Here is a 24,746-nt window from a genome sequence, read left to right as displayed (position 1 = left end):
TATCCAGAATATAACAATTAGGGAGAAAGGATTCTTCATATTCTGGATGTCCACAGACAACTCAGATATTAGGCTGCCAGAACTAAACCTTCAGAAATTCTGACCATTTGCTCATTTTATTTAAAGATAAGTAAAAAAAGGGCAACCAGAGTCAAAGCAGAGCATTTCCAAATTAGTGTCTTGTGCTGCTTTTGTTTATTGTTCCCACCATGTAATATGTACTTTCTAGGCATGGTTAAGGCTCATTCTACCAGAGCCTTGGCTTTTTCAGTGGCTTTTTGGAAATGGACATACTCTAGCAGTATTTTAGAGGCACCAACGTGATCCTCTCCATGTACTGTTACAAAGCGCTATAAGCTAGACTCCATTTCCAGGTACAGAATAGGCTTTGCTAAGACCATTCTCCAAGGGGCCCTGGACCCACCCATTCCAAGCTTTGGTATTCTACCCATCCAGTAGTTAAGGCTATTGCAGCAGTGATCTAATGATAACATATAACAGTTGTCTAAGAAACATGCCATGACGGTCGATGATCGAATAGATCACAGCGCTACAGCAGCCACTTCTTCCCTCTATCCCCCTTATATTTTCATGATTTTGTTTGCCAGGGTGAGAACTCTTATTTTTATAAAAAATAACATGCACCTGTTTCAGGGCTCTAGCCTTCCTTCTTCAGTTGGCACGAAAGCTCTGAAGGGTTTGACACCCAGACTGCTGATTTTTTCCCTTTCTAATTGTGGGTATTAATGGTCTGGGCACATAGGAGATGTCCTTACGCTTTGGGAAAGCCGGTTGGTTATTATACCCTATGCAAGATATAATTCATGTAGCTTAGGCTACTGCAGCAGTGATCTATTTGGACATCTACTGTTATGATACATTTACTTACACAACTGTATTTTATTCTAGCAACTTCCTAAGTTTATAGGAGCAATATTCAGCACCCATCCTGATTCTGGGTCTCTGCCCCACCATTATGTTTGGCATTGGCCAGATTTTGTGTGCTAAGAGGTTGAGATGTATGAGTCTATTTTCTGCCACCATATGCACGTTTTCATATAAAACTGGAGAACAGCAAAGTATCTGAACTGGAAATCAGTTTACAATAGAACAGTCAGTCAACAAAAGTTGTCTGCATGCAAAAGTCTACATACAAAAGTCTGCATACAGTTGTTTGGAAACTCTGCAAATAGACAAAATATATACCTACAGAGATTTTACCTTCATCTACAAAAATCAGTTAGGATCCTTCATCTATTAAGAGTCTATGTCAAAAGAAGGAAATTAACATCAAGCACTTACCTTAATTCTTCCTGTACCTCTATAACAGTCACTGATTAGGGAGTTAGCTTGTGTTCTTTACAATTTATTAGTAAAAAAAAAAAAACAATGAACTGACTATTGATTGGAAAAAAACAATATTAGGTACTTTCAGCCACAACAAAGTCTTCTTCAGAATACTTAATTAAGCAAATAAACTCTTAATAAACTTACTACAAAGTCACATGATAAAACACATGATCAAAGTATATCTAAAATTGTACCTATAAAACTATTTACAGATCTTCAAATTCTTACATTTATTTAAAACATATTTGTAAGTAATGGCTGCATTCAAACTAGGATGACTTCATTTCTTTATAAACCAGTTCATCATCCCTGCTGCCATTAAAATTTTCTGCTACATAATCTAAAGCAGAAAAGATGTACATTTTAAAACCATTGCAAAAACAAAATATTTACTGATGGCTTTGACAAGATTTTTATTTTTAACTTCCAAATGCTGCTCATACAGATGCTCTTTAAATTATCTGTTTTTCCTACATAAAGAACTTTGCCTGTGATACACTGGACAAAAAGGATGGGGCTGCCTGCCACATACCTACGTGTAGAGTAGGCCTGACATTTATAACTCCCCTTTTTATGAGTAATCTCAACTCATATGCCTCCCAAAAATGACTCTGCTGTCCTTCAGTTCTATATTATACAACTTCATAACAATAAGGCATCTCTAATCTGAGGATAAAACTCCTCCACTTGCATATACAAAAAAAAAAAAAAAAAAATCAGCTGGACAAAGCCATACTCCTACCCGAGTATAAAACTTGGAACTTCCTACCTGAAACAATCAGAGTAAACCCTAGCCTCATACGGTTTAAGCAGAAGTTACAATATTTCTTATCTAAATCATAGATCTGCTTCTGTACTTATCCCAACTGACTTCTTTAGTTCTTACTAGTTATTACCCTCATACTACTCTTATAATCTACCCCCTCTTTTTTGCCCCTTACCTATTTCCCCCATTTCTCACTACATTTAGTAGGGCAATACCTACTATCTTATGCTATTACAACTGGAATATCCAATAACTCTTTCTTATCCTGTTGCTGCCTAATATATAATCTCCTATTTACCTCCTGGTCTCTCTGACTTATGTTGAAATATTCACCAAAACTTACCCTGTGCTGTTTATTTTATTTTTATTGATTACTAAACATTATGGATCTTTTATTTTATCTCTTCCTACTGTATGTCTGACTGAATGTAAATACTAATTATTGTATTGTCTGTGTATTAAAAGTATGTTACTTCCAATGTTTCTTGGAGCTTTTCTCCCTGGTCCTCCACTAAAAATTAATATTTCTGACCCAGTTGGACTTTCATGGTAACCAAATGTCAATCAATAAATAAATAAATGTGTAATATTTTCCCTTTTTATTTATAAACAATGTTTCACTTCCATCAGTCTTTATTACTTTATAACTCACTGGAAGTATGCACCAATCGTTTTTATAACTTTTTTTTATAGAAACACTGTCTACTAAACATACCAAAGGCATATAAATAAATTGATCTGTTATTGTCCCCACATTTTATTTATGTTCATCTGTTTCTACTATCTCCCTTAATGATTTTAGAAATTGTTTGTTGTGGGTATCTCCTTCCTACAAATTTAAGTAATGATTTTAGTAATGCATCATTTTTTATTTATTTATCATTTTTTTTATTTATTTATCAGTCAAATATTTAATTCTGACATACTGACCCTTGATACTATTTTTTTTTTTTTTTTTAATTTGAAGGATGCACTGTGATAATGCAATATAGCACTGCTGGCCAAATTTTTATAACTGATAACAATACTTAAACTGTGAGTGTCTGAAACCTTATATACTTCCATATTTAAAAAAGTTAACCCTCTTTTTGTCTTTATGACAAGTAAATGACAAAAATTATTTTTCATAACCATCCCAAATGAACAAAAAATATGATTGATAAAACAATGGCATTGCATAGCTCTTTCCCTATCCTTAATATTTTTAAAAATGAATTCCTCCCAAAATCCCATTTATTCAGTATTTCTCCATGCTTGTCAGTTAATGATATCCTTGCAGTTATCAAACATTGCCATTATGCCATTTTATAATCTCACATATCAATATGACAACTGTTGTAGGGAATCCAGATTTTTTTTCCTTATTTATGACTGTTAGTGCCTTATCTTTCCTCATATTTTATTGGGCTACTCTTTAAATTAGCAGAACACCTATCAAAACATAGCCCAAATACTGGTCATTTAAAAATCATATTCCAGATAAGACTGAAGATGTTCTAATAAGATGTTTCTGAATCTGTGTCTGGTTTAAAATAATTCTGAAAGATCAGAGAACAGATGTCCACAGCTTTTATTTGAATGAGTGAAATCTAAACCGGCCCATTCATTCTCTCTCATTCTGCTACAGCCTGCTAGTAAGTTGTAGTTATCAGAGAAGTATATGAAGGAAGGCACAGTTCCCAAAATTGGAGGTGCAGGCTCTATTGTTTATCTTTCTTCCCTACTGATAAAAACTCTCTGTATATGTTTGGGCCATAACAGTATTGCTGTTGTGTTTTGAAAGTTTTCCAAGTATAGCTACCCATATTGTCATATCTTCATTTCAATTCATTCTACATGGAATGCCATTCTGATCAGTCATCATCTTCAACTGATTTCAGGACAATGTGTATGTCATGCAGAGGGTAGACATGTTGCTTCCTTTCATGCCACAGTATCAGGCTTCCTGCCATACACTGCTCTGCACTTCTGGAATTGATTTCCAGTCACTGAAAGGAGTTACCACTGAAGCAGAACCCCCAAAGGCCCTCCATATCTTACAGAAGTTAAGCAGGCATCAACTCTTCATTCCTCCCTCCATTACTCAAGTTGCTGAATAAGCTAAGGTCACCAGGGGCATAGACAGGTCCCCTGATTCTTTTCCTTCAGGTTCACAGTAATTGGCTGCATGACCAGCCATCGAGCCTTCAGTAACTGAATGTCCTGTCCAGATTTTGGACTGTTTTGTCCGATTTAATTTGAAACATCAGATGTATTTTGTTCTTCTTCAGCAGAGTAGCCTCCCTCGACCAAGTAGTATATGGATTGGTTGCCAGATTGACCGATTAATTGCCTGATTTACAATACAGTATAATGATAATTCAAGCTCATGATTGCACCCAAATCACCTGCCATGTCATAAAGCATATATTACCTGACATTATCAATTATTGTGAATCTAGAGTATAAACCCATTGGTAGGTGATCCAGCTACTCAGGTTGATAGCAATCTGAGGTTTGACCAACACATACCAACATAGTAAGGAAATCCTTCTATACGGCATATCTTATAAGTAAATGCATTGCATCTAGATCTAAAGATGTTATAATTCCATTATACTTGGCCCTTATCAGACCAATAATTGAATACAGTGCTCCCTTTTGCATGTACTTCACCAGACACCTGCAACAATTAGAGACCACAGAGGTTTCTCACCAAGGAATTACAGGGTACACAAAACAAGTCTTAAGCAGAAAGTACTGAAAGCCTTTTCACTGCATTCTGTCTCTTACAGATTGATAAGGGGTGACCTGTGCCTGGTTTACAGGGCAGTCTTTGACCTGGCCCTCATGAAAATGCTGCACTTGTATAAATCAAACTGCAAGAGGGTCATTCACTCCAGGGATCTTCACCTAGCCTCTGACATGAAAAGGTCATGCTGGAGAGACAGATATAACTCCCAGAGACTTCCACTTCTCTGCAACAAGCTTCCAGTTCATGTGAATTTCGTGCCCTTCCCTGACTTTCTTTAAACACAACGTAGATCAATGGATGAGTGACGACAGATTCACCGCTGAGGTCTTGCCCATGTCCCTCCTGGACAGAGGAAGTCAGTATTAACTACCATAGACCCTTACTTCTGCAAACTTCACTAACGTAACCAATGAAAATTGGGGCAACTCGGGATAAATATGGGTAGGCTTGTAAGGCCTCTAGGGCCATTAGTCTAGTAATGTCCTATGAACCTATATGCTGATGCTTAACACAATGAGTAGCTTTTTCCATTTGGCCACAATTCTCTCTAACAACCTCAAAGTGGTTCTATTATTTCTTTTAAATAAGGGTAATGTGAGTTCATTGACATTCTTCCATCTTTAATTCTAGGCATTCCAAAAGAGCCAGTCCCCTGTGGCCTTATACACCTGTATCAGACAACCCTTTTATGCATTTGTATTTGATACAGGATAGTTCAAGATTGTTAGGTGTTAAGTTTACTAAAATAATTTTAGTAAATTTTCTTTGAACTGTTTTGAGTTTGTGCATCTGCAGTGTGTCTGTAAGGAAACCATAAAAAAGTCACTACAATCTTTCTTTGAGTTAATTAGATTTACAAATAAAGATCTCATAAAATCCTGGGCGTGTCTCCTCCAGTAAGCATGAGTACCAGCTTGTGTCTCCCCTGAAAAGAGGTAAATCCTGACTTCTAGACTTCATCATTTTTATACAGCCTACGATTTTGTTACAGGCCCTTACCACTTCACCTGTTTTCTGTGAGAAGTCTAAATGTAAGTTACTACATATGCCCATAGTTTTATATTTAGAGACATGATCTATTTTATTGCTACCAATGCTGTATGCAGAATCGGTTAATCTAGGCACAAAGGTAATTATATTAGCCTTACTAGGCTTTATGGTCATGGAATTCTCATTTGCCTGTTCCCCCTAAATAGATTTTAGCCATTTGCTTATAAAGTATAAGATCACCTGCGTATTAGCAACAGAAAACATTTGATGAAATATTCATGTCAAACAAGAAAAGGCAGAACAGGTTTGGCCCTAGGATTGACACCTGTGGCACTCCACTACCATAATTCCTACACTCTCCTAAGCAGGACCAGTACTCAACCAACATTTGCAATTTAGCAAACGTAGCAAGTCCATGTTTACAAAGTTTGCCAATGAATTTTGCATGATTTACTTTGTCGTATACTAAGAAAGATCAATAAAGATCAATAGAACGTCCATATGTTTGTATATTTTCATCTAATGCTCTAATTACTTTGTTGTATAGAAATGTTAGTTACAAGTTGCTATAGAACTCTTCTTGTGCATGTCAGTATGTATTTGCCATATCTAGATGTTTAGTTCTCCTAAAAGTTTGTCCAATATCAATTTCTTCATGACCTTTCCTGTGTTTGATAGGCTAATTTGCCCAAGGTTGTTTACCCAGTCTTAGCACCCTTGCCTTTGTTGGTCAGTTTTATACCAGTGCTTTGCTGACAGGGGTTACCATATAGTCTCACTAGTTTGAGACTATTGTTCACTTGTCAATGTTTCCTGTTGTGGGGTATTCACTTTCCACATTTGATAGATATTGCAGGGTTGATAAGTCTTACAATAAATTATTTATTTCTTTAGAAAATTAGAGAATGGTTAGTGTTTATATTTTATGTATTCTGAAGTTCATGTTATTGTTATCATCCGCTGAAAAGTCAATACTCAAAAAACAAGTGTAAGTGTGGAAGGCAGATAGAAAGTACCAAATGACTTTAATACAAAATGTGATCTTTGCTTATAGGTAGTTCATGGTGCTCAGAATGGTTAAGTTGTTCCATATTTAAAAAATCTGACAAAATAAAACATTTGAAATGGGTTCAGAAAATGTTAAAAGCTGGAAAAGAAGAAGATTCAAAATGAGAATGCAGCAAAGCATATTGGAAGGTCGGGGAAGCTTCCCAAGAAGGAATAGAGAAGGGAAGTAGAAAAAAGAAACAAAATGGTCCCCTACTTCAGTTTCTTTGCATACTGATGAGATTTTCACAAAAGCTCCTATCACAAGGAAAAGCAGCTTTTCATAGAAATTAATATAGAAAAGGAAACATCATTATAGATAGTGAAAAATGAAGGTTCCCTACACTTACAGAGGTACAGGTGAATCATGACACAGAACATCAACAAGCGGTGATTTCTGGTCATTCATATGAAGGCCAGTGTTGGCAAGACATTTATATGGTACACAAACAAAACATTTGTGTACTTATACAGGAATCTATATTACATTCACCAATTTTTCCATCAGGTTTTCCAGCACAGGCTACTATTTCAGAATTTTCATTAACTGCTAAAGTCTAGTGGAGGAGAACTATGGCTTAGTAAAGGTAGCAGGAGAGAACATGACCAAATCTTCTCAACGTTTAAAGCTTTTCACAGTCTCCAGCTTGAATCATGGCTAAAAAAGGGTCCAGTCTGGGTCAGTCTTCCTACCTATTTAACAGATAAATGAACACACTTACCTCTTCATTTAGAGGCCGGACTGGATGCTGAGATAGCCCCCCCCCCCACCTTCAGGAAACCTCTGACTCTACTTATTTACTGTCTCCATCATTACACATTGATACCATATAGTTACTGATAACCAGCACTTCCTTTACTGAGGTCTGTACTTGAAGGTATAACATTTATGTGCATAAAGCAATTGCAAATGTATGCACACCCGTATGGTACTATAACAATCATACCTCTTACAATGAGCTATTTAAATAAATTAATGAAAGCTAATCAATGTTAAACAATTGCAATTCCCTGCCTTTGACTCCTTTGGGATATTTGAAATATATTTTGAGCAGCTCCTGGCTGTCAGGTCCCAGTTATTAAAAGAGCAGACAGGTAATTGAAATCACCAATGAACAGCGAACGGTTATTCAGAAATCATAATACTGTCCATTTGCAAGAGCAAATGAAAATGTTGAATTTATTCTCCCTTACCAAACAATAAGGCTTCTAAATTTGATTATTTTTTATTTTTGTTTGCATTTGTTCACAGAAGGTAAATCACTAATTCATCTGAGTCATTTTCAGGCTCAGCCTGGGACTATAGAGTAAAAACAGAAGCCAGACATACAATCTTAAAATACAAAATATGAATTGAAAACTAGAAAATAAAGTTCTCAACAAATACCAATGTAACAATAAGCTCGTAGGTTGAAGTACACAAAGTTGATTAGAGGATAGCATGTATAATATGGAAAAAGATTACCATAAGCACAGTAAGTATTGCTAGTATACTGTTTTTACAATATTTACATTAAGAAAGAAAGACAAGAGCAAAAGGTAAAAAGGGGGTAAAAAGGGAGAGAGGGTAAGGAGGAATAATGGAGGAGGGGAGGATAGTGATCAGAGAGGTTAGGAATATTGTGAGGTGGACTAGAGGTGAGGGTTATTTAGCTGTCCATGGGAATATTAGCAGGAGAAATGTGAAGAGTGGTACTAGAAGTAGAATTTATATATATCATTATGTTATATTGTTATTCCCAGTGATTCTAAGCATTTGTATTGGACTTTCTTATGCATGCATATTTTAAGTTAACTTCTGAATTTCTTGTAAGGTGAGATTTCTTTCAGGTGCACCGGAAGTATCCTCTGTGCTTCTGTTGCAATGATTAAGAAGGAACGGTCAGTGGTGTGGAGTTTGTTTCATGCAGTTATTAAAGAAAGCTTGGATTGTAAATGGAGGTTGTAAGTAGCTGATCGTTTGATCAACTGGCTTATGTAGAAGTTGAATGAGTCTCTGGGGAGTGGTTTAGATAGTAGGGGTGAATGTAATAAGGTGTATCTTTGTAATATGGACAGCCATTTAGCTTTGGGTAGTGCATTACAATGTTGTTATGTGTGAGAAGCCAGTGTAATATATCTACATATATAACTGGTAGGAGTTTGTACAAACAGTGAGATTTTCTTTGAGGCACATGATGTGATGGGTGGACCATATACAAGCTGTCCTAGTAGAATTCTGTTCTCTATGACCATTTTTCCTTTTGGGGAAAAGAAATGGAAGATTTCCTTCACCAGGTACAGGAAAGTTTGTAAAAAGTCTTATGGGAAGACTATATAGCTTAGAAACTGTGGCAGTTATATATCTTTAGCTTATCTTACATGCATGGTCTAATACCCGACAACTATCCTCTAAGAAGTAAAGGATATCACTCTGTCTTTCTTTTTTGAGAGAACAGAAAAAAAGTACAACATTCAATGGCCATAAGGAAAACATCAGTACCCATGTGATCAAAATGTGCCTATAATATAGCGCAAAATGCAATAACAGCTTCTGGCTCACCAGTAACAAAAACAATTATATGCCAGGCTTTGGTCTTAACCTTACAAAGTAGACATGATAGACGCTCCAATGAACCAACATAATCTGTTCTGCTATTCAGCTGAAGTCATTTTGACTGAATTAGAAAATAAAATATAGTCTACTGTTAATGAACTATTTTATTCACCAATCCCTGACAGCCCATGCATTTTCCAGCTCCTAAGAAGTTACTCTGTAGAAAGCAACATCCACAAACATGGTAGAAGACAAAAGCTTAAAGATTTCCGTGGAACTCATGCCATCAAAAAGCCACAATATTTTCTAAATAACTTTAGGAAATAATCATATTGCTTCATTTTTTCATTTATGTCAAAAGGATAATTCATCAGATTACAAAAGACAAAATTTTACAAGTTATAACAGTCAGTCAAATGTTTCTAAGTAAACAAGAGCAGAGTCATCTCCATATACACCAGTTCACCAAAGCATCACAATATTAGTTTTGGCTTCAGAAGTTAATAACACAAAAATTAACTACAACTTTTATAAAAATAGACAATCAAGTACTCCAAAATATACAGTAGTACCCTATCCCAAACATAAGCTCTTGAAGCCAAGATACAAGGGTAAAGATGTTTTGAATTTTCAGAATTAAAAATACCTTCCCTTTAGTATCTGAAATCTCCTTAATGGTCACAGTGAATATGGAAAATGCTTCCCTTCTTTTTCCTATAAGGTGAACCAGTAGAAAATATTTACAGGTCAGGATAGCCATGCATGACTTCTAGTTCAGTTTTCTTCAAGGTCTGGTCTCAGATACCCAGATAATAATAAAATGTTTAGCAGATCTCACCATTATTATTACCTTATTACACTTGGGTATAAGTTCCTACTAGCTTGAGTTTGTCCACTAATTTATGAATCCTCCCTTTGGGCTCACAGTGGCTGCCTGTGATGTCACTTGTTGGGAGAAGGAAGATGGAAGGCACATTCATGTTGCGGGTAAAGGTCTCAGGGTAGCAAAGTTAATTTGGGCTCCTAAGCAGCATATTTCTTTTTAAAGCAATTTTTATCCTAGATTCATATTTACCCAGCAATACCTCACACTGTGATTTCCATTTCTAATACTTTCAGAATAAAAATTATTGCCTCTGGGCAGAGCATGACAGGGTATTCTGGACAGAGCTGGCTGTTAGAAATGTTGGTGATACTGCCGATAATTCTTCTCAAGAAGGAACCACCTCAAAAGTCTTACTTTGACTTTCTGTCTGAGACAGCGTTAAAAAACAATATTTATTACCTGGTTTGTACTTGGCAATTTCTTCACGACACTCCTCATATCTATGTCAACGCAAAACAAAAATCATGCTTTCCAGGCTATTTTTAATTCATTTTAGAGGAGTAGTAGTCACCCACGGTGGTAGTGCTGCGGTAGCGTTGTCGCCTCACAGTAAGATGCTGTCTGGTTCGATTCACAGCTAGATTGTCTTCTGCGTGGAGACATGCGTGAATGGGCGTACCTTCGTTGAAGGCTGTGCATCAGGCCTGGCAAGCCTTTACGTAAAAATCAACTGTCAATCATTAGCGGACCGGAGTGCTGCTGTGGCGACCCTTAACCGGGAAAAGCCAAAAGACACAAACAAACAATTCTCATCTTTGAGGGTGTCTGTGTTAAGTTTAACAGATCACTGCAGATATTAACTTCCTGATCTGTTCTTGGCTAAAAGTAAGCATTTTATTAATTTTGATCAACCTAGATTAATGTAATTGAAAGTAGATGATAAAAAAACTCTCCAGCTAAAGTCCATGCATCCCATGCAGGATGTTATAAGTATGACTAGCAGTTGAAAGCATCACTTCTCAAAAGTTGCAAATAGACTTCTTAGGGCAAGAAATCTGGACAATGCTATACGTAAAAGTGGGACAAAGACCCCAAAATAGGGACAATTTCTAAATATTGCTCTTACAGACGTAGAATGTTGCTAGAGTATGCATGAGCATGGATTTTCTCAAGGCTATGAAGTCTGGAATTCAAATGTATGTCATTGTTTTCTGACTTAAGTATTTACTAATTTGCCAGAAAAACACAGTTTTATGAAAAACAAGTCAAAAATAGGAGGTAAAAATCTGGACCTTCTGCAAAAATCTGTACAGTTGAGAGGTATAGCTGCAAATGACAATATATGCTCTTTCTGGCTGTTTTCTGATTGAAACTGAGAGCAATCAGTCAAACTGATAATGAAGTTTTAAGTCAGAATTCTTATTCTGAATTTAATTATCACATTTACTGAAGTGTTTTGTGAAAAGCAACTCATTTTTATGACTTCATTGAGCATATATATACTAGTAAGCAAAACAGCTCCTCCACACCCCCAGCCCAGCATATGACTAAGAAGTGGGCAAGACTGCTTGTTATGAAGGTGTGGAGGCTGATGGTGAGGACTGCTGTGACATCATTTCTGTTGATGATGATGACAATTTTGATATCATCCTAGAATAAAGGAGTGAACATTTAAAATGGTGTAGTTAATTTGTCTGAAAAGGAGTACCTTTTCAGTGCACTAACTAAACCCTTACTTTCCGACACGCCATCCTTCTTTTTTCTGTACTTGGTTGCATAACATGTTAAAACTTTAAGGGAAACTTTTTATAGAATCTGGTCAAGATTTCCAAGGTATTCAAAGATTTGTAAAACTTAATAATGTGTTGGATGATTTTGTCATTGGTTTAAATCCATCTCCTCTGATATGGCTCAGATGGATTTAGGTGAAGCCAAAGTCAGAAATAAAATTTTGTTTTATGCTAACCTTACCTCCTGGTAAAGATGCCAGTGTTTATGATATGATGGGTACAACAATCATTTTTCCAAATCAACAGAATTTATAGCTTTCAGTCTTTGGCATTTCTGATGTTGCATTAAAATGTCATTATACCATGATCCCCCCAAAACGTGCACGCTGATTGGCCAGCGTGCCCGTTGTAAATCGAGTTATACTAATGGAAAAAGGTCCGTCGCCGGACTTTTTCCATTAGTATAACTTCGTTTTAAAACACTGTCTCGCTATGTTAAATGGGTTTAACATGGCGAGACACTTTAAAATAAGCAAGCGGAGATCTCCGTTGCTTATTTTAAAGCTGTCTCGCTATGTTAAACCCATTTAACATAGCGAGTGTTTAAAAGCAACGGAGAAAGCAAGATCTCCGTTGCTTTTTAGTGTCTCGCTATGTTAAATGAGTTTAACATAGCGAGACAGTTAAAATAAGCAACGGACATCTCCGTTGCTTATTTTAAAACTGTCTCGCTATGTTAAACTCATTTAACATAGCGAGACATAAAAAGCAACGGAGATCTTGCTTTCTCCGTTGCTTTCAACTCTGATGTACTGCGCAGGCGCGCAGTACATCAGAGCTGCCGCGATGCCAGACATCTGCGGAAGGGCAGCAAACAGGCATTATACTATGCCATTATTTAAGAAAAGTAATAGTTTCTTTTCTTAAATAATGTCATGGTATAATAGCAATAACCCACTTCTGGGTGTGGGTAATGCTAAATTTACCCACGGTTGGCTTTGTTTGGTCCCTCGGGCTTCGCCCTCGGGACCAAACCACGCCAACCGTGGGTAAATTTAGCATTACCCACACCCAGGCGTGGGTTATTGCTATATTATTCACCAAGCCCCTTCTATGCTTAACTTACTATTCTTATAAATCACCAGTAACTGATAACATGAACAAAAGACAAGCCTAGATACCTTGAAAATATGATAGATAATGTTATAAGCTTCTCTGTATTGGTGAGAGTTCTTTTTGGCTCTGTGTTTTTAAACTCTGAATAAGATTTGAATACATCATTTAATCACTTTTCCTCCTGCACTTGCCTGACCTCTATGCCTCTTCCTAGTTAACTGAAATGGCCTGATTTTTACAGATTCACATTGGTCCTTATCCTACAGGTTATTATTTCCCAAAATACTAACTAGTTATCTTTGCCTAGTGGATGGTCTTTCTCCAGTCCTAGAGAATCTTTTTAGTGCTGAGTGGCAAGTCTCAGAGTTTTTCCAGTGGATCTATAAATGCATCAGCCAAGATGTTTAGGATCCTGAGGGGTATGTTTCAGAACATTGTGCTTCATCTTTCTTTAATTATTACTTTAATAACTTTTCTATGATTTCCTTTTGTATATAACAGACTGTCAGAAAGCATATTTTCCTCTTTTCTTTTCCAAAGTTGATATACTTTTTTCCTTTTATATGTCAAGATTAAAGTGAAAAATACATTGAAAATGTCTGCCTTTTTCTTGTTCTCACTGTGCTTCTTCCTCCCACGGTCAATCGCTGTAGATCTGCCTTGACCTCTTGGTTTCCTGTGTATACCTAAGAAATTCTGTCTTCCTTCTCTTTATTCTTTCTCCTGTAGTATTCCCGGCACTGCCTTTTCATTTTTTACTCCCTTTGCAGGCATTTTCCTTGCATCTTTATGCTCACCATCTACACTATTCTCCTCCCTACTGTAACTCTTAGTTAGCCCTTTCCTTTGCATATACCACGCCCTTTCATTTGCATATACCACCCATTTACCTTCCTATTCAGCCATGTTGACCATTTTCTCCTCCAAGCCTTTCTCTTCTTTTATCCCTCTTTCCAATGGTTATATGCTACTTTATCTTTATCTACAGGCTGTTCATTCTCCATACTTGCCTCCTGTCTTCCATTTTAATTTCAGAAGGATCCCATAGCTTAACAAAGTATTCCTTTTCTGTAGTCCCACATTTAGATTTTATTTGTTTTCCTATTACTCAACTCACCCATGGTGAATAAGGTCAGGTGCACTTTTACTTCTTTGTCTAGATCCACCCCTGTCATTCTTGCTTATAATTTTCCAATAAAATGAACTTATAAAGTGGTCAGTATTTGTATTACATTTCTAAATCTGTCCCGAAACCATATTTGATGGAGAGTGCTTAATAGTTTATAATCACTTCTGCACAGTTTTTACACAATGTCAATGTCAAACTAAGTCTCTCAACTTCTTAGCCCAAGAATTCTGGGCAAAGCCAAAAGTTAGGAGGGGCATGAATTCCTAAAATAGTTCTTACAAACTTACTACATTGCTAGAATAACAGGTTTTGTGTTTATTTATTTATTTATTTATTTATTTATTTATTGTTTATTTATTTTCTAAAGGGTATGAAGTCTGAAAATCAAATGTATGTCATTATTTAGTAACTGCAAACCTCAATGATTTACCAGAAAAAATGCATAACATTTAGAAGGAGCCAAACAAAAATACGAGGATAAAATCTGTAGACAGATGAGTGGTATATGTCAAACTTAGTCTGTTTTGACTGTCGGGACAAAGAACAGTGACTTGTTGACAAGTAATTGTATTAAGTTTAAGTTCAAAGAAAAGATTTTTGGCATGTAAAATGTGAATAGTAACCAGTGGGAATGATCTGATCATTTAATACAATCGAAAAACACAGAATTTAATAGAAATGGCCATTGATGGACATTTTAAATCAGGTAGCCATGGTCTCCCCTTTCTCCATAAATCAAGCAACTAAGAAGAGAAACCAGTATTGCTTGCCTATCTGGTGAATAATTCAAAGACCCCATGGGGAAATCATCTTGCAGGAAACTTTGGTATAGTTTAGACATATGCCAGATGTATAAATCATAGAAACAGCTCAGGTGTCACATGGATATGTTTTAAACAATGCCTTGTGCCTGAAGGTACATAGAGTAATAATATGATTGTAAAAGGTCTTTCAGAGAGGTGTGAAGGATTTGGCTTGAGCAAGAAGGTCAGACTGAGGCAATGTCATAAGCATCAGTATGAACCGGCTACTCACACTATCCACTGTTATAACTCTGTATGCAGAGGCTTGTGTATTCATGGAGAGGTGTACTAGTATGACTTTAGGGAGAAATTCAGCAAAGGCCTTCAAGGCATGAGAATGATGGGATGGAAGGGAGTTAGAAACTTTAACATTTACTTAAAGAGCAGAGTAAATAGGCTAATTGTCTCCGTCTGCTATCAGACAAATGTAATGTAAAGAAAACACCATACCAAGTTGTTATGGAAAAGAACCTTTAAAAGGGGAAAGAAAGCTCTGCACTGTATTATAACTTTGTAATGTGCTACTAGTGCCCTTTGATGCATTTTGTCTTCTAATTGACCACCACAGGCACCTCAAATGCATGCAGCTTCACCTACCTAATCCCTGTGTACAACAATCTGGTACTTTAAGAAGCAAGGAAAATTCATCCATAGCTAACTATAGAAACAGATGCTAATAGATCTTGGTAGAGTAGCAGAAGCCTTTAGCCACAATATTCAAACTACCCTGATCCCTATAGTAAGGCACCATCCTCAGAATGACAAGAAAATAAGAAAATGTCAGTGGAGTCCACGTTAGTTGCAGATATCAGTTTCCATGATCACTGTCCCCAGTCTGTCTCCGTCTAGCAAGCACAAATAATGTGATTCTACAGTCCATCCATTACCTACTTTTTCCCATATATGCACATGGAGTCAGGGTGTTACATCAGTAGTGACAATCATTAAGAGCCAGTGTTCACACATCAATGGATGGCTAACCCTGCCACAGTGTTTTTTCCATACTTCACATACATGTGCACAATCACACCTATGGCCAAATTAGAGGGTCAAATCCACCCACAGAATGTCTTAATGAACCACATCATCTATTCTTCATATAGTCAGAGACTTATCAAGATGGATAAAGAGTTTATAGAGTAGTACAACGCTGTCACATACAACTGCTCCCTGGCATACCATACTGGGGTAGCATGTTAGACTGGATGTGCAAGCAATGGACTTTAGTGGACATTGCTGGAGATGGCTGTGTGATAGCCTGTGAGATTTTTCCTCACAGTACTGGATGCGGAGAGAGGAAGGGAGGCAGGATGTCACTCTCTCCCTCTCTCTCTTATATATATATATATAAAAAGAGAGGAAGATTTGTACAGGAAATGGAGAGCAGAGTTAGGGGGTTTTAATAGAAGTAGGAATATGAGTACAATGACAGGGTTAGAAAATGTGTTCTGGGATGTGTTAAAGTTGTAAAATGTAGTGCAGTATATACGGCCTTGTGTGTACACTTAAATCTCCCATAATGATGCAGAAAATCCAATATAGATCATTTCTCTTCCAGAAGCTATGGGAACCAGTCAGAAATGGAGTATATAAGGTTATAGAGAAGAATCGCACACTGAGCAGTTAACACACACTGTCATAACCATTCCCCTCACCCTATAACTACAGAAGATGGTGTGGATTTTTGATTTACAGAGTACTTCCTAGTATTTTATATTTGAATCCTAGTCCGTGGTAACATTGTTGTGGCAGGATCCAACTGACTATCAAGGCAAACACCACATAAGCTGTCCTATAATAAAAATGTGATCTTACTCCAGCGTCTGAAGTAGCAAGGGTTTCCACTGGATGTAATACATACACCTCCCTTAAATTCTTGTGTGATTCCTCTGTTATTACTCTGTCATTAAGGGCGGATACTTTATAAATATATATAAACATACACACACATACACACAAAGATGCATCCATTCCCCTATGAGTGATTAATGCCTGTTCCCCATCTTTTAAAACCCTCTGCATACCACTTGCCTGATGTTACAGTTCTGACAGTGTTTCCTGTATTGTTAATGAAAATAGAAGATTAAGATCATGCAGTCAACTCCTGGTTGTACAAACATGCAGTATATCTATATATATCTATATATCTATATATCTATCTATATATATATATATATATATATATATATATATATATATATATATATTTATTTATTTATTTATTTATTTATTTGTATACATTACATTATATAGGGGGATGGAGGGATTCTGGGTTTAAATGTTACACATTAGTATTTGACATTGTAATGGATGATCACAGGTGTGACAGTCTCATAAATTGCACTAAAAAATATTAAAGTGCTGTGTAATCATTTCCCACCATATAGGCACTAGAGCACGTCATGCTCAAGTGAAAGCATAGCACTTCAAACATCCCCAGAGACACCTGTGATGAATATACAGACAAATACACTCTCAATATGTGCATCACAATCACTACATTTTTGACAAATTCATTATCACTCAGTCACTGGACTAGCATGCATAACCTAGAATGTTTTAATTTACATTGCCTTCCTATCAGCAACTTGTTATTATATTCACTGTTAAGATATGTGAATACTGTAGCTCTGTTATACCAGCTTCATGGAACGGCTTTTTAACTCCTCTGAATGCATAACTTATGTCAGAAAGCTCCAGGAATAATTAAGGTACAACAAAATTACTTGCTTTGCATTTGTGATTTTTCTAGTTTTTTTAATTTAGCTTAAAAATACTGAGTGAAGGGTGTTTTTCAGTTTCAATAGAAGTTGCAAAAGTAAGTTTCTTGTTTGGGGCTTTGGTGATAGAATATTATGTACCTATTTTACCTGTTCATTTGTTAAAAATGAAGACCAAGAAAAAAAATAGTGTTTCAGGGAATACTTTCTTCAAGTCTCCACTCATAATAGATGTTTCATTGCTACTGGAAACTATTCTAGTTGATGGGACTCATCAGGCTTAGTTTTCCAAATTATCCCACCTTTTACAATGCCTTAATTTTATCTTCCTACATCCTTATAAAAATACCAATGTCTTGGAACTCATTGGACTTTGTAAATAGCATTTGATCTCAGAAGGTGTATACAGTAAAATCCTCCTTTAGATGGACTATTTACATTTTTAAGTCAATTGTATGTGACAAATTAATATGGTTAACTTAGTTAAGTTGTCTAAGTTAGACACAAAACAAACTATAATATTGCCATATTGGCAACTTATACAGTGAAACTGATGTCATCCTCCGGACACACAACATCATGATGAGAGATTGACCAGAGCAGGCAGTCACGGATATTTGCACAATGCTTAGATAATAATTTCACAACTGTTGCAAAAAGTCTTTTGAGTGTAAGGGTGATACTACCCAGTAGAACTCTACACAAATCTTCAGTATGCTAAATTCTTTCATTACTTCTGAGAGCAGGGCTGTGGTATGTTTTATCAGGATCTGATAGTGGAAGTCTGATTCAGCAAAAGGGATTATCAGTACAAAAATATTTTATACTGTAGAAAAGCCCTGACTGCAGGGCACTTCACCATGTCCTTAATATAACCAACTCTGAGGTCAGACAATTTTGAAGTAGGTTGCAAGTGGTATATTTTCAAGGCTGTTTGCTGATTCCGGCTTGCATTATTGGCTACCAATTAAACATAACCAAATGAAACCAATAAATACTAATTATCTAAAGATAACTGCCCCTTATGATGGAAATTCAGGAAACTGGCATTAATGTACATGATACTATAGACAAGATTATCCAAACAGTCCACTTATGCTTTACTGATGAGGTCTCCAGAAAGGCTGAGGCATGCATACAGTGGAATTTGGATTTATTGACCTGAATGTACCCATAAAGACTTAAAAAGTAAAAAGTCACGGTATTCAGAAGCCGTGTAGCTGAAACAATGTATGTACTTAAGGAGTCATTTGCATGTATTCCACGGGCCTCCACTAGCTTGGCTGAGTCTTTCTTGCACTTTTTGCTGAATGGTTTGCCTGCATGACATTTATACACTTTGGTCTGACTTGAATCTTTCAGCAATGTTCCATGGTGAGTTCTCTAGCTTTGGTAATACATTTGCAAAGACCTTTGTGCATAGTCAGCATGCTATGGTCGTTGCTATCACTCAATAAATTTCTTAAAGAATTTTAGCATTTTAATCCTGATGCAGCTTTGCTATCATGACAGTTTGGATTCACACATCAATAACCCTCACATCAGTGCTATTTGCTTCTTACATCAGCCATTGCAAATTAATTTAGATGAACTATTTTTAGTCTGTACTCCTCCTAATAATATAAGCAACATTGTAGCTATACCAATATGTTAAAGCTACTGGGTTTATATTGATGTTGAAGTGAAAGGACTGTGTACCACAACTTTTCTCTTTCACTTGATTTACTACATAGCATTCAACAAGCAGGTTTCAGACCCAGATACAACAAAAGGTCCCACTGTTAATTGTGTTGACTGACTGGATACAGGAACAGAGGTGTTTATCCTATTTTAGCACATTTATTGTAAGCTAATTATGAGTATGGATCACACCTGAAAAGAGATTTTTCATGTTGTCAGTGCTTACTTGGTTACCACAAATAGATTAATAGACAAGAAAGTGTGAATATGAATGTTTTCAATAGTGCAAAGACAGAAAATGGGACTAAGTACAGGTAACAACCTAAGAATACAGGTATACAACTGCAGGTGCAGCTGGAAGAAGCTGAAGCATGATACAATGCAATGAATGTGTCAGGTTAATAAAGCATCTAAACAGTGCTAATAGTGTACACTAAAAGAACCCCAAAATGAGACTGAGTCAAACACATTCATAGGCTCACAACACACTTGCTCAAAAAAGCAAGTGCTCAGACTCCCATTAACAAGATCCCTTGTAACTACTTAGCCTTCCCAACTCCCTATCCTACAAAACTATATAGCCCTATCAGAATTGTAATTCTAACACTAAAACTCCTTTCCTGCTCAATAACCCTAAAACTCCTTTTCTGGTCCCTAATCTGAAAACCCTACTGCTTCCTTACTCTAAAGCTCCATTCTCACTCCATAAACCTAAAACTCCCTTCTCACTCTCTCATCCTAAAACTCCATTTCTAGTCATAAACCTAAAATTCCCATCCTCCTCCCTAACCTTAAGACTCCCTTCCTGACTGGTGCCCTAATCTACACTCCCACCTTCTACCAGTCCCTCACAATGGCTGGCACACTTACGTCACTCATATGTGAATAATGTGTTCAGGTAAGGTGTGGCAGCTGCTTGCCTGAACTCATACTTGACTTTGAGCATGAGAGGCAGCATACCTGAACTGCAAGATGCTCGAACCTCTAACTTTAAGATAGTAGTCTTAGAACACTTGCTTAAAGTAAACACAAGTTTCTTCTCGGCTTAATTTCTCCAGGACAGAAGATCCATTATTGTCTTTCTGCAGAAAGGAAAGGATCCTATCCACAAACGTGTTATCAATGAATTCAAAATTTAATAAAAGTAATATTACTACTACTACTACTAATAATAATAATAACAATAACAATAATCTGGAGAAGTGGATGGAAACCAATAATAATAATAATAATAATAATAATAATAATAATAATAATAATAATAATAACAATAATAATAGTTCAATATTGTAAAAAATTTTAATTTTTTATGTACTATCATTACCCGAGCAGTAAAGTAATAATTGCATATAACATTTATAATAATATAAATTAATTGTCAATGTTTCCTTATCTGCTAACGTAAGATTACAAATACATAATAAAATGTCAGTATATTATTTTGGCACAAGAACATGTAGAGCAAATATTTAACAATTGTGGACTCCAGGATTTGGAATAATCTAGCTGTCGATATCAGACTATCACCAACTATTTCCTCATTTAATACTAAACTTTATACTTGGATGGGGAATAGCATATATGACATCACCTTTAACAAAAAAATGTTCTTTGACAGCCTTTGGGCTTGAACACTTACTAGAAACTCAGAGAAATAATAATACTGCTAGCGTTATGCTCTTCTATAATTCAAAAATCCAGGAATAATAAAACAATCTACATGAATTTATAGTATGATTAGGAAAAGCACAAACAAAAGCAAAAATTCCTACTTAGCTCACTACAGGATATATCTCAGAAGATTCCACTATGAGTAGACAAAAGCGAATGCAAAGAGGATTGGAATCACAGAACTGTATTATCTGAAAATATCTTGCCAAAAACACTTTTTAAAAGTATTTTTGCAGGAGGTAAGCCCCACTGCACCCTCTGGTTTATAGATACCAACTCAATGTTGCACCAATTTGAAGAAGGTAGAAATTACCTAAAAAAAGGGAATAAGTTCTGGCACAAGTCACCAACAGGGAATTCCTGTGAAGGAACTCTGATCATTGGTGAGTTGAAGTTCAGGCAAGTTCGAGAGTTCAAGCTTCATCTAGCAGTAGCTTACACATATCAAAACAGCTGTAACACACAGATTGACATATCAGGTATATATTGAAACTTCATGGTTATTTTGCTTTGGTTGTGCATTTTCAAAAAAGCTCTCTATGAAGACCATATTTTAGTCTAGTAAACGTTATTTTTTAATTTCGTTATGCTTCTATAAAAATATTTTTATAAATGCATGATGGCAATTAAGCTTTTTATTTGTTTCTTCTATGTGTTGGCATTTACATTGAACTACAGAGTCCCCTTCTTAAAACATGCTGTAGAACACCATAGCTTTGTGTAATTCAAATAAGTGAAAGATAAATTCACTGTATTGTACCACAATAACAACTACTGTTTCATTGATGTTTATTTACCAGTACCATAATTATATGGTTAATAAACACTACAATTTTTTTTAAAGGTCTGACAATAGATGATGTCCGTATTACAGCACTACCTTCAAATGAGGTGAACAGCGGGGACAACATCACAATAGCATGCTTTCTAAACATCAGCACATTTGGACATTTTACAGTTGATTTTGAGTACAAGTTGCTGAAGGATTATATAACATTCCACACTGTGAAGACATCTGATAAAATAATGCAATTCAAAATAGCACCTGCTTGGATTACACATTCTGGTATCTATCAGTGTCATGTAAAAGCTCAAGAGAAGGAAAAAGAAAGCACAGAATTAAAGATCAACGTCAAAGGTATGTCTATTATTTAGCAAAATATTGCTTCTGATAGCCATTATCTTGTCTAGTTTAGAATGTTTATTGTTTTAAAAATGAGTCCAATGATATTTTCTTGTCAGCTTTGTTAAAGAGGTGGATGGCAGGAGATAGTTAAGAGCTGCACACAGTGAGCCTAGAAACATGTTAACCTATAAGATGTTTTTGCTTTACTTTTGAACTAATAGATATTTACATAAGCTCCAAGAAAGTTATATACATATGTGCAACAGTAAAATGTAAAATTCTCTTTTTAACCGTCACCTGGGCTGCTATCACAGTAGTGATAAACAGGTCACAAACATAATGTCACAACTGAACAATAAGGGGGCGGAGCCTAAATGGTCGACCGAGAGCAGTGAATTTTGAGAGCTCCATAAACTAGTATAATAATATAGGAAAATTTTATTATTTTCAAGTTTAAAACATCAGAAATCGATAGATATACTACTAAACTACATAAATATAAATTTTGGTGGAGATATACAAACATTTTCCTGTCAAGTAACTTGGAGATATATTGAGTCACTGAATATGAACAACTCAAGGAATTTGCATCCAGATGCTGCTTTGAAACTGCAGTTGATGACATCTACCTTACAGGAACTATCTTTGAAGATGGATGGCTTTAAAAATGACTTAGAAAACCTCAAATTAAATTCTCAAAAACAGACTGATACTCTTAAGGAACTATTACAGCAATACCATACAAAAATAACAAATATAGAGACTTCTCTAAATTACATTGAAGGGAGACTCAAAGAGGAAGAATATATGGCTGCTTAACAAAATAGATGACTTAGAAAGCAGGGAAATATAAATAAGCACTGGGAAAATTTAACATCTGACAGTGGGGTGAAGGATGTGGTAGGACCGGTACCACATGTTACATTTAAAAACCACCCGAATTTGAAAAGTATATTATGTAGGCCAAGATATGATAGACTCAGGATCAATGATGAGAGTATTAATACAATACCATGTGGTAGGTGTAATCAATGTCCTTATATCAATAAAACAACCACATTTACACACCCTACAACAGGACGTATGTTCTACTTTAAGACCAATACTAACTGTGAGAGCAAGAACGTGATCTACGTTGCAATGTGCAATTCATGCACTGCTTATTACATAGGGAAGACCAACCGCACTCTTAAAGAGCGCATTAGAGAACATAATTATCAGATTAGGATAGGTTCAGATGTAAATGCGTTGTCAAGGCATAATAAGAGGGTAGGTGCACAACACACTTTTGAATTTTGTGTCATTCAACAACTCACACAAGGTATTAGAGGAGGAGACCTGATAAATAGAACTCTGGAGAATGAGACTAGATGGATTATTAGATGGAGATCAGACATACCCCCTGGTCTCAATGACAAGGTACAAATTAAGCCCTTCCTAAAGAGCAGGAGGTTATGTAGGAAAAAACATTGAACATGAGTAAGAATGGATTACCCTGTCTTACTTAGAAAAGCAATGGGAAGATAGTTCTATCAGGACCATTGGAGAAATCCATCTCTAACCCTGGCTATATACTTAGTTTGTGCAATATTTGTACACAATTATTTTGATTAAATGTTTCGTATCCATCCATGGATTTTTATTTAGATATTTTATATTTATAATCAATGAATTAACTGAATGTTTTTTTGTATATATATGTATTTTTTAATTGATCTTAGATCTGTCCATTTAGCAGTTTTTATGTCCTTAAATTGCTTCTTAATATGATTGATGGACATATAGGATGTTTTTTTGGGTTTCATGTCATATATTGTCCTTAATGTATACTTATATATGTTTTTTACTATATTATTATATCAAAATATTAGTTTAACATGTATAGTATATGTAGATACATGAATATTTCCAGCTGTATGTGGATGAATTTTGTTTAGTTAGTCTAGATTATATATGTTTAGAGGCTAAATCAAGTACATACACTGATCCATTGGTTAATTATAATGCAACGATTTTAATGCACATAGATAGTTCATTTAACTTTGAAAATGTGTTTTTATCTTGAAGTATTATAAGAAATTGCATATACTTCATCCAAAAACACCTAAAAAGTGTGAGGGCTACTAGACTTATTATAAGTATTGGATGAACGCCCTGCGTATGTTTGCCTACACAGGAGAATTTAGATCATTTGCATTTTTTGAATTATTTTTTTAATATAACCAGACTGTATTCTTTGTAGGATATCTCTGGTATGTACTTTCAAAACAAGACTTTGTACTTTACATTTTGTTAAAGTGGAATGTGAAGTGCATGTCCCTTTAAGTCCCGTTTTTATTGGGATGTTGTATCCAATGACAGTGGTTGGTGGGCTTTTTAAAGCAATCAAAAATTATTGTAATGCATGAAGAGTCGGAAGAAGCCTTTTGGCGAAAGCGCTCACTCGTTTTTAGTAATAAAGTCTTTTTGAATTAACACCAGTTGCTTTGCACTCCATGATTTGGATTACAGCTCTTTGGAAT

At 35.7% G+C, this 24,746-nt stretch overlaps 1 protein-coding gene across 3 annotated transcripts in view; it reads left to right on the top strand.

The window, feature by feature from the left end:
- The window catches only part of LOC122799168 (platelet endothelial cell adhesion molecule-like), an 879,258-nt gene that overhangs the window by 194,013 nt on the left and 660,499 nt on the right, over window positions 1-24,746 (top strand). For all 3 annotated transcript variants that reach the window (XM_044068057.1, XM_044068059.1, XM_044068058.1), the window contains one exon: window positions 21,943-22,236. In XM_044068057.1, coding sequence (XP_043923992.1) covers window positions 21,943-22,236 — 294 coding nt within the window. The remainder of the gene's footprint in view (window positions 1-21,942; window positions 22,237-24,746) is intronic.

This window comes from Protopterus annectens, chromosome 4.part0, assembly GCF_019279795.1.
Source record: "Protopterus annectens isolate FY-2018-M chromosome 4.part0, PAN1.0, whole genome shotgun sequence".
In the NCBI taxonomy this organism is placed as follows: domain Eukaryota; kingdom Metazoa; phylum Chordata; order Ceratodontiformes; family Protopteridae; genus Protopterus; species Protopterus annectens.
This window is presented reverse-complemented; position numbering and strand designations above follow the sequence as displayed.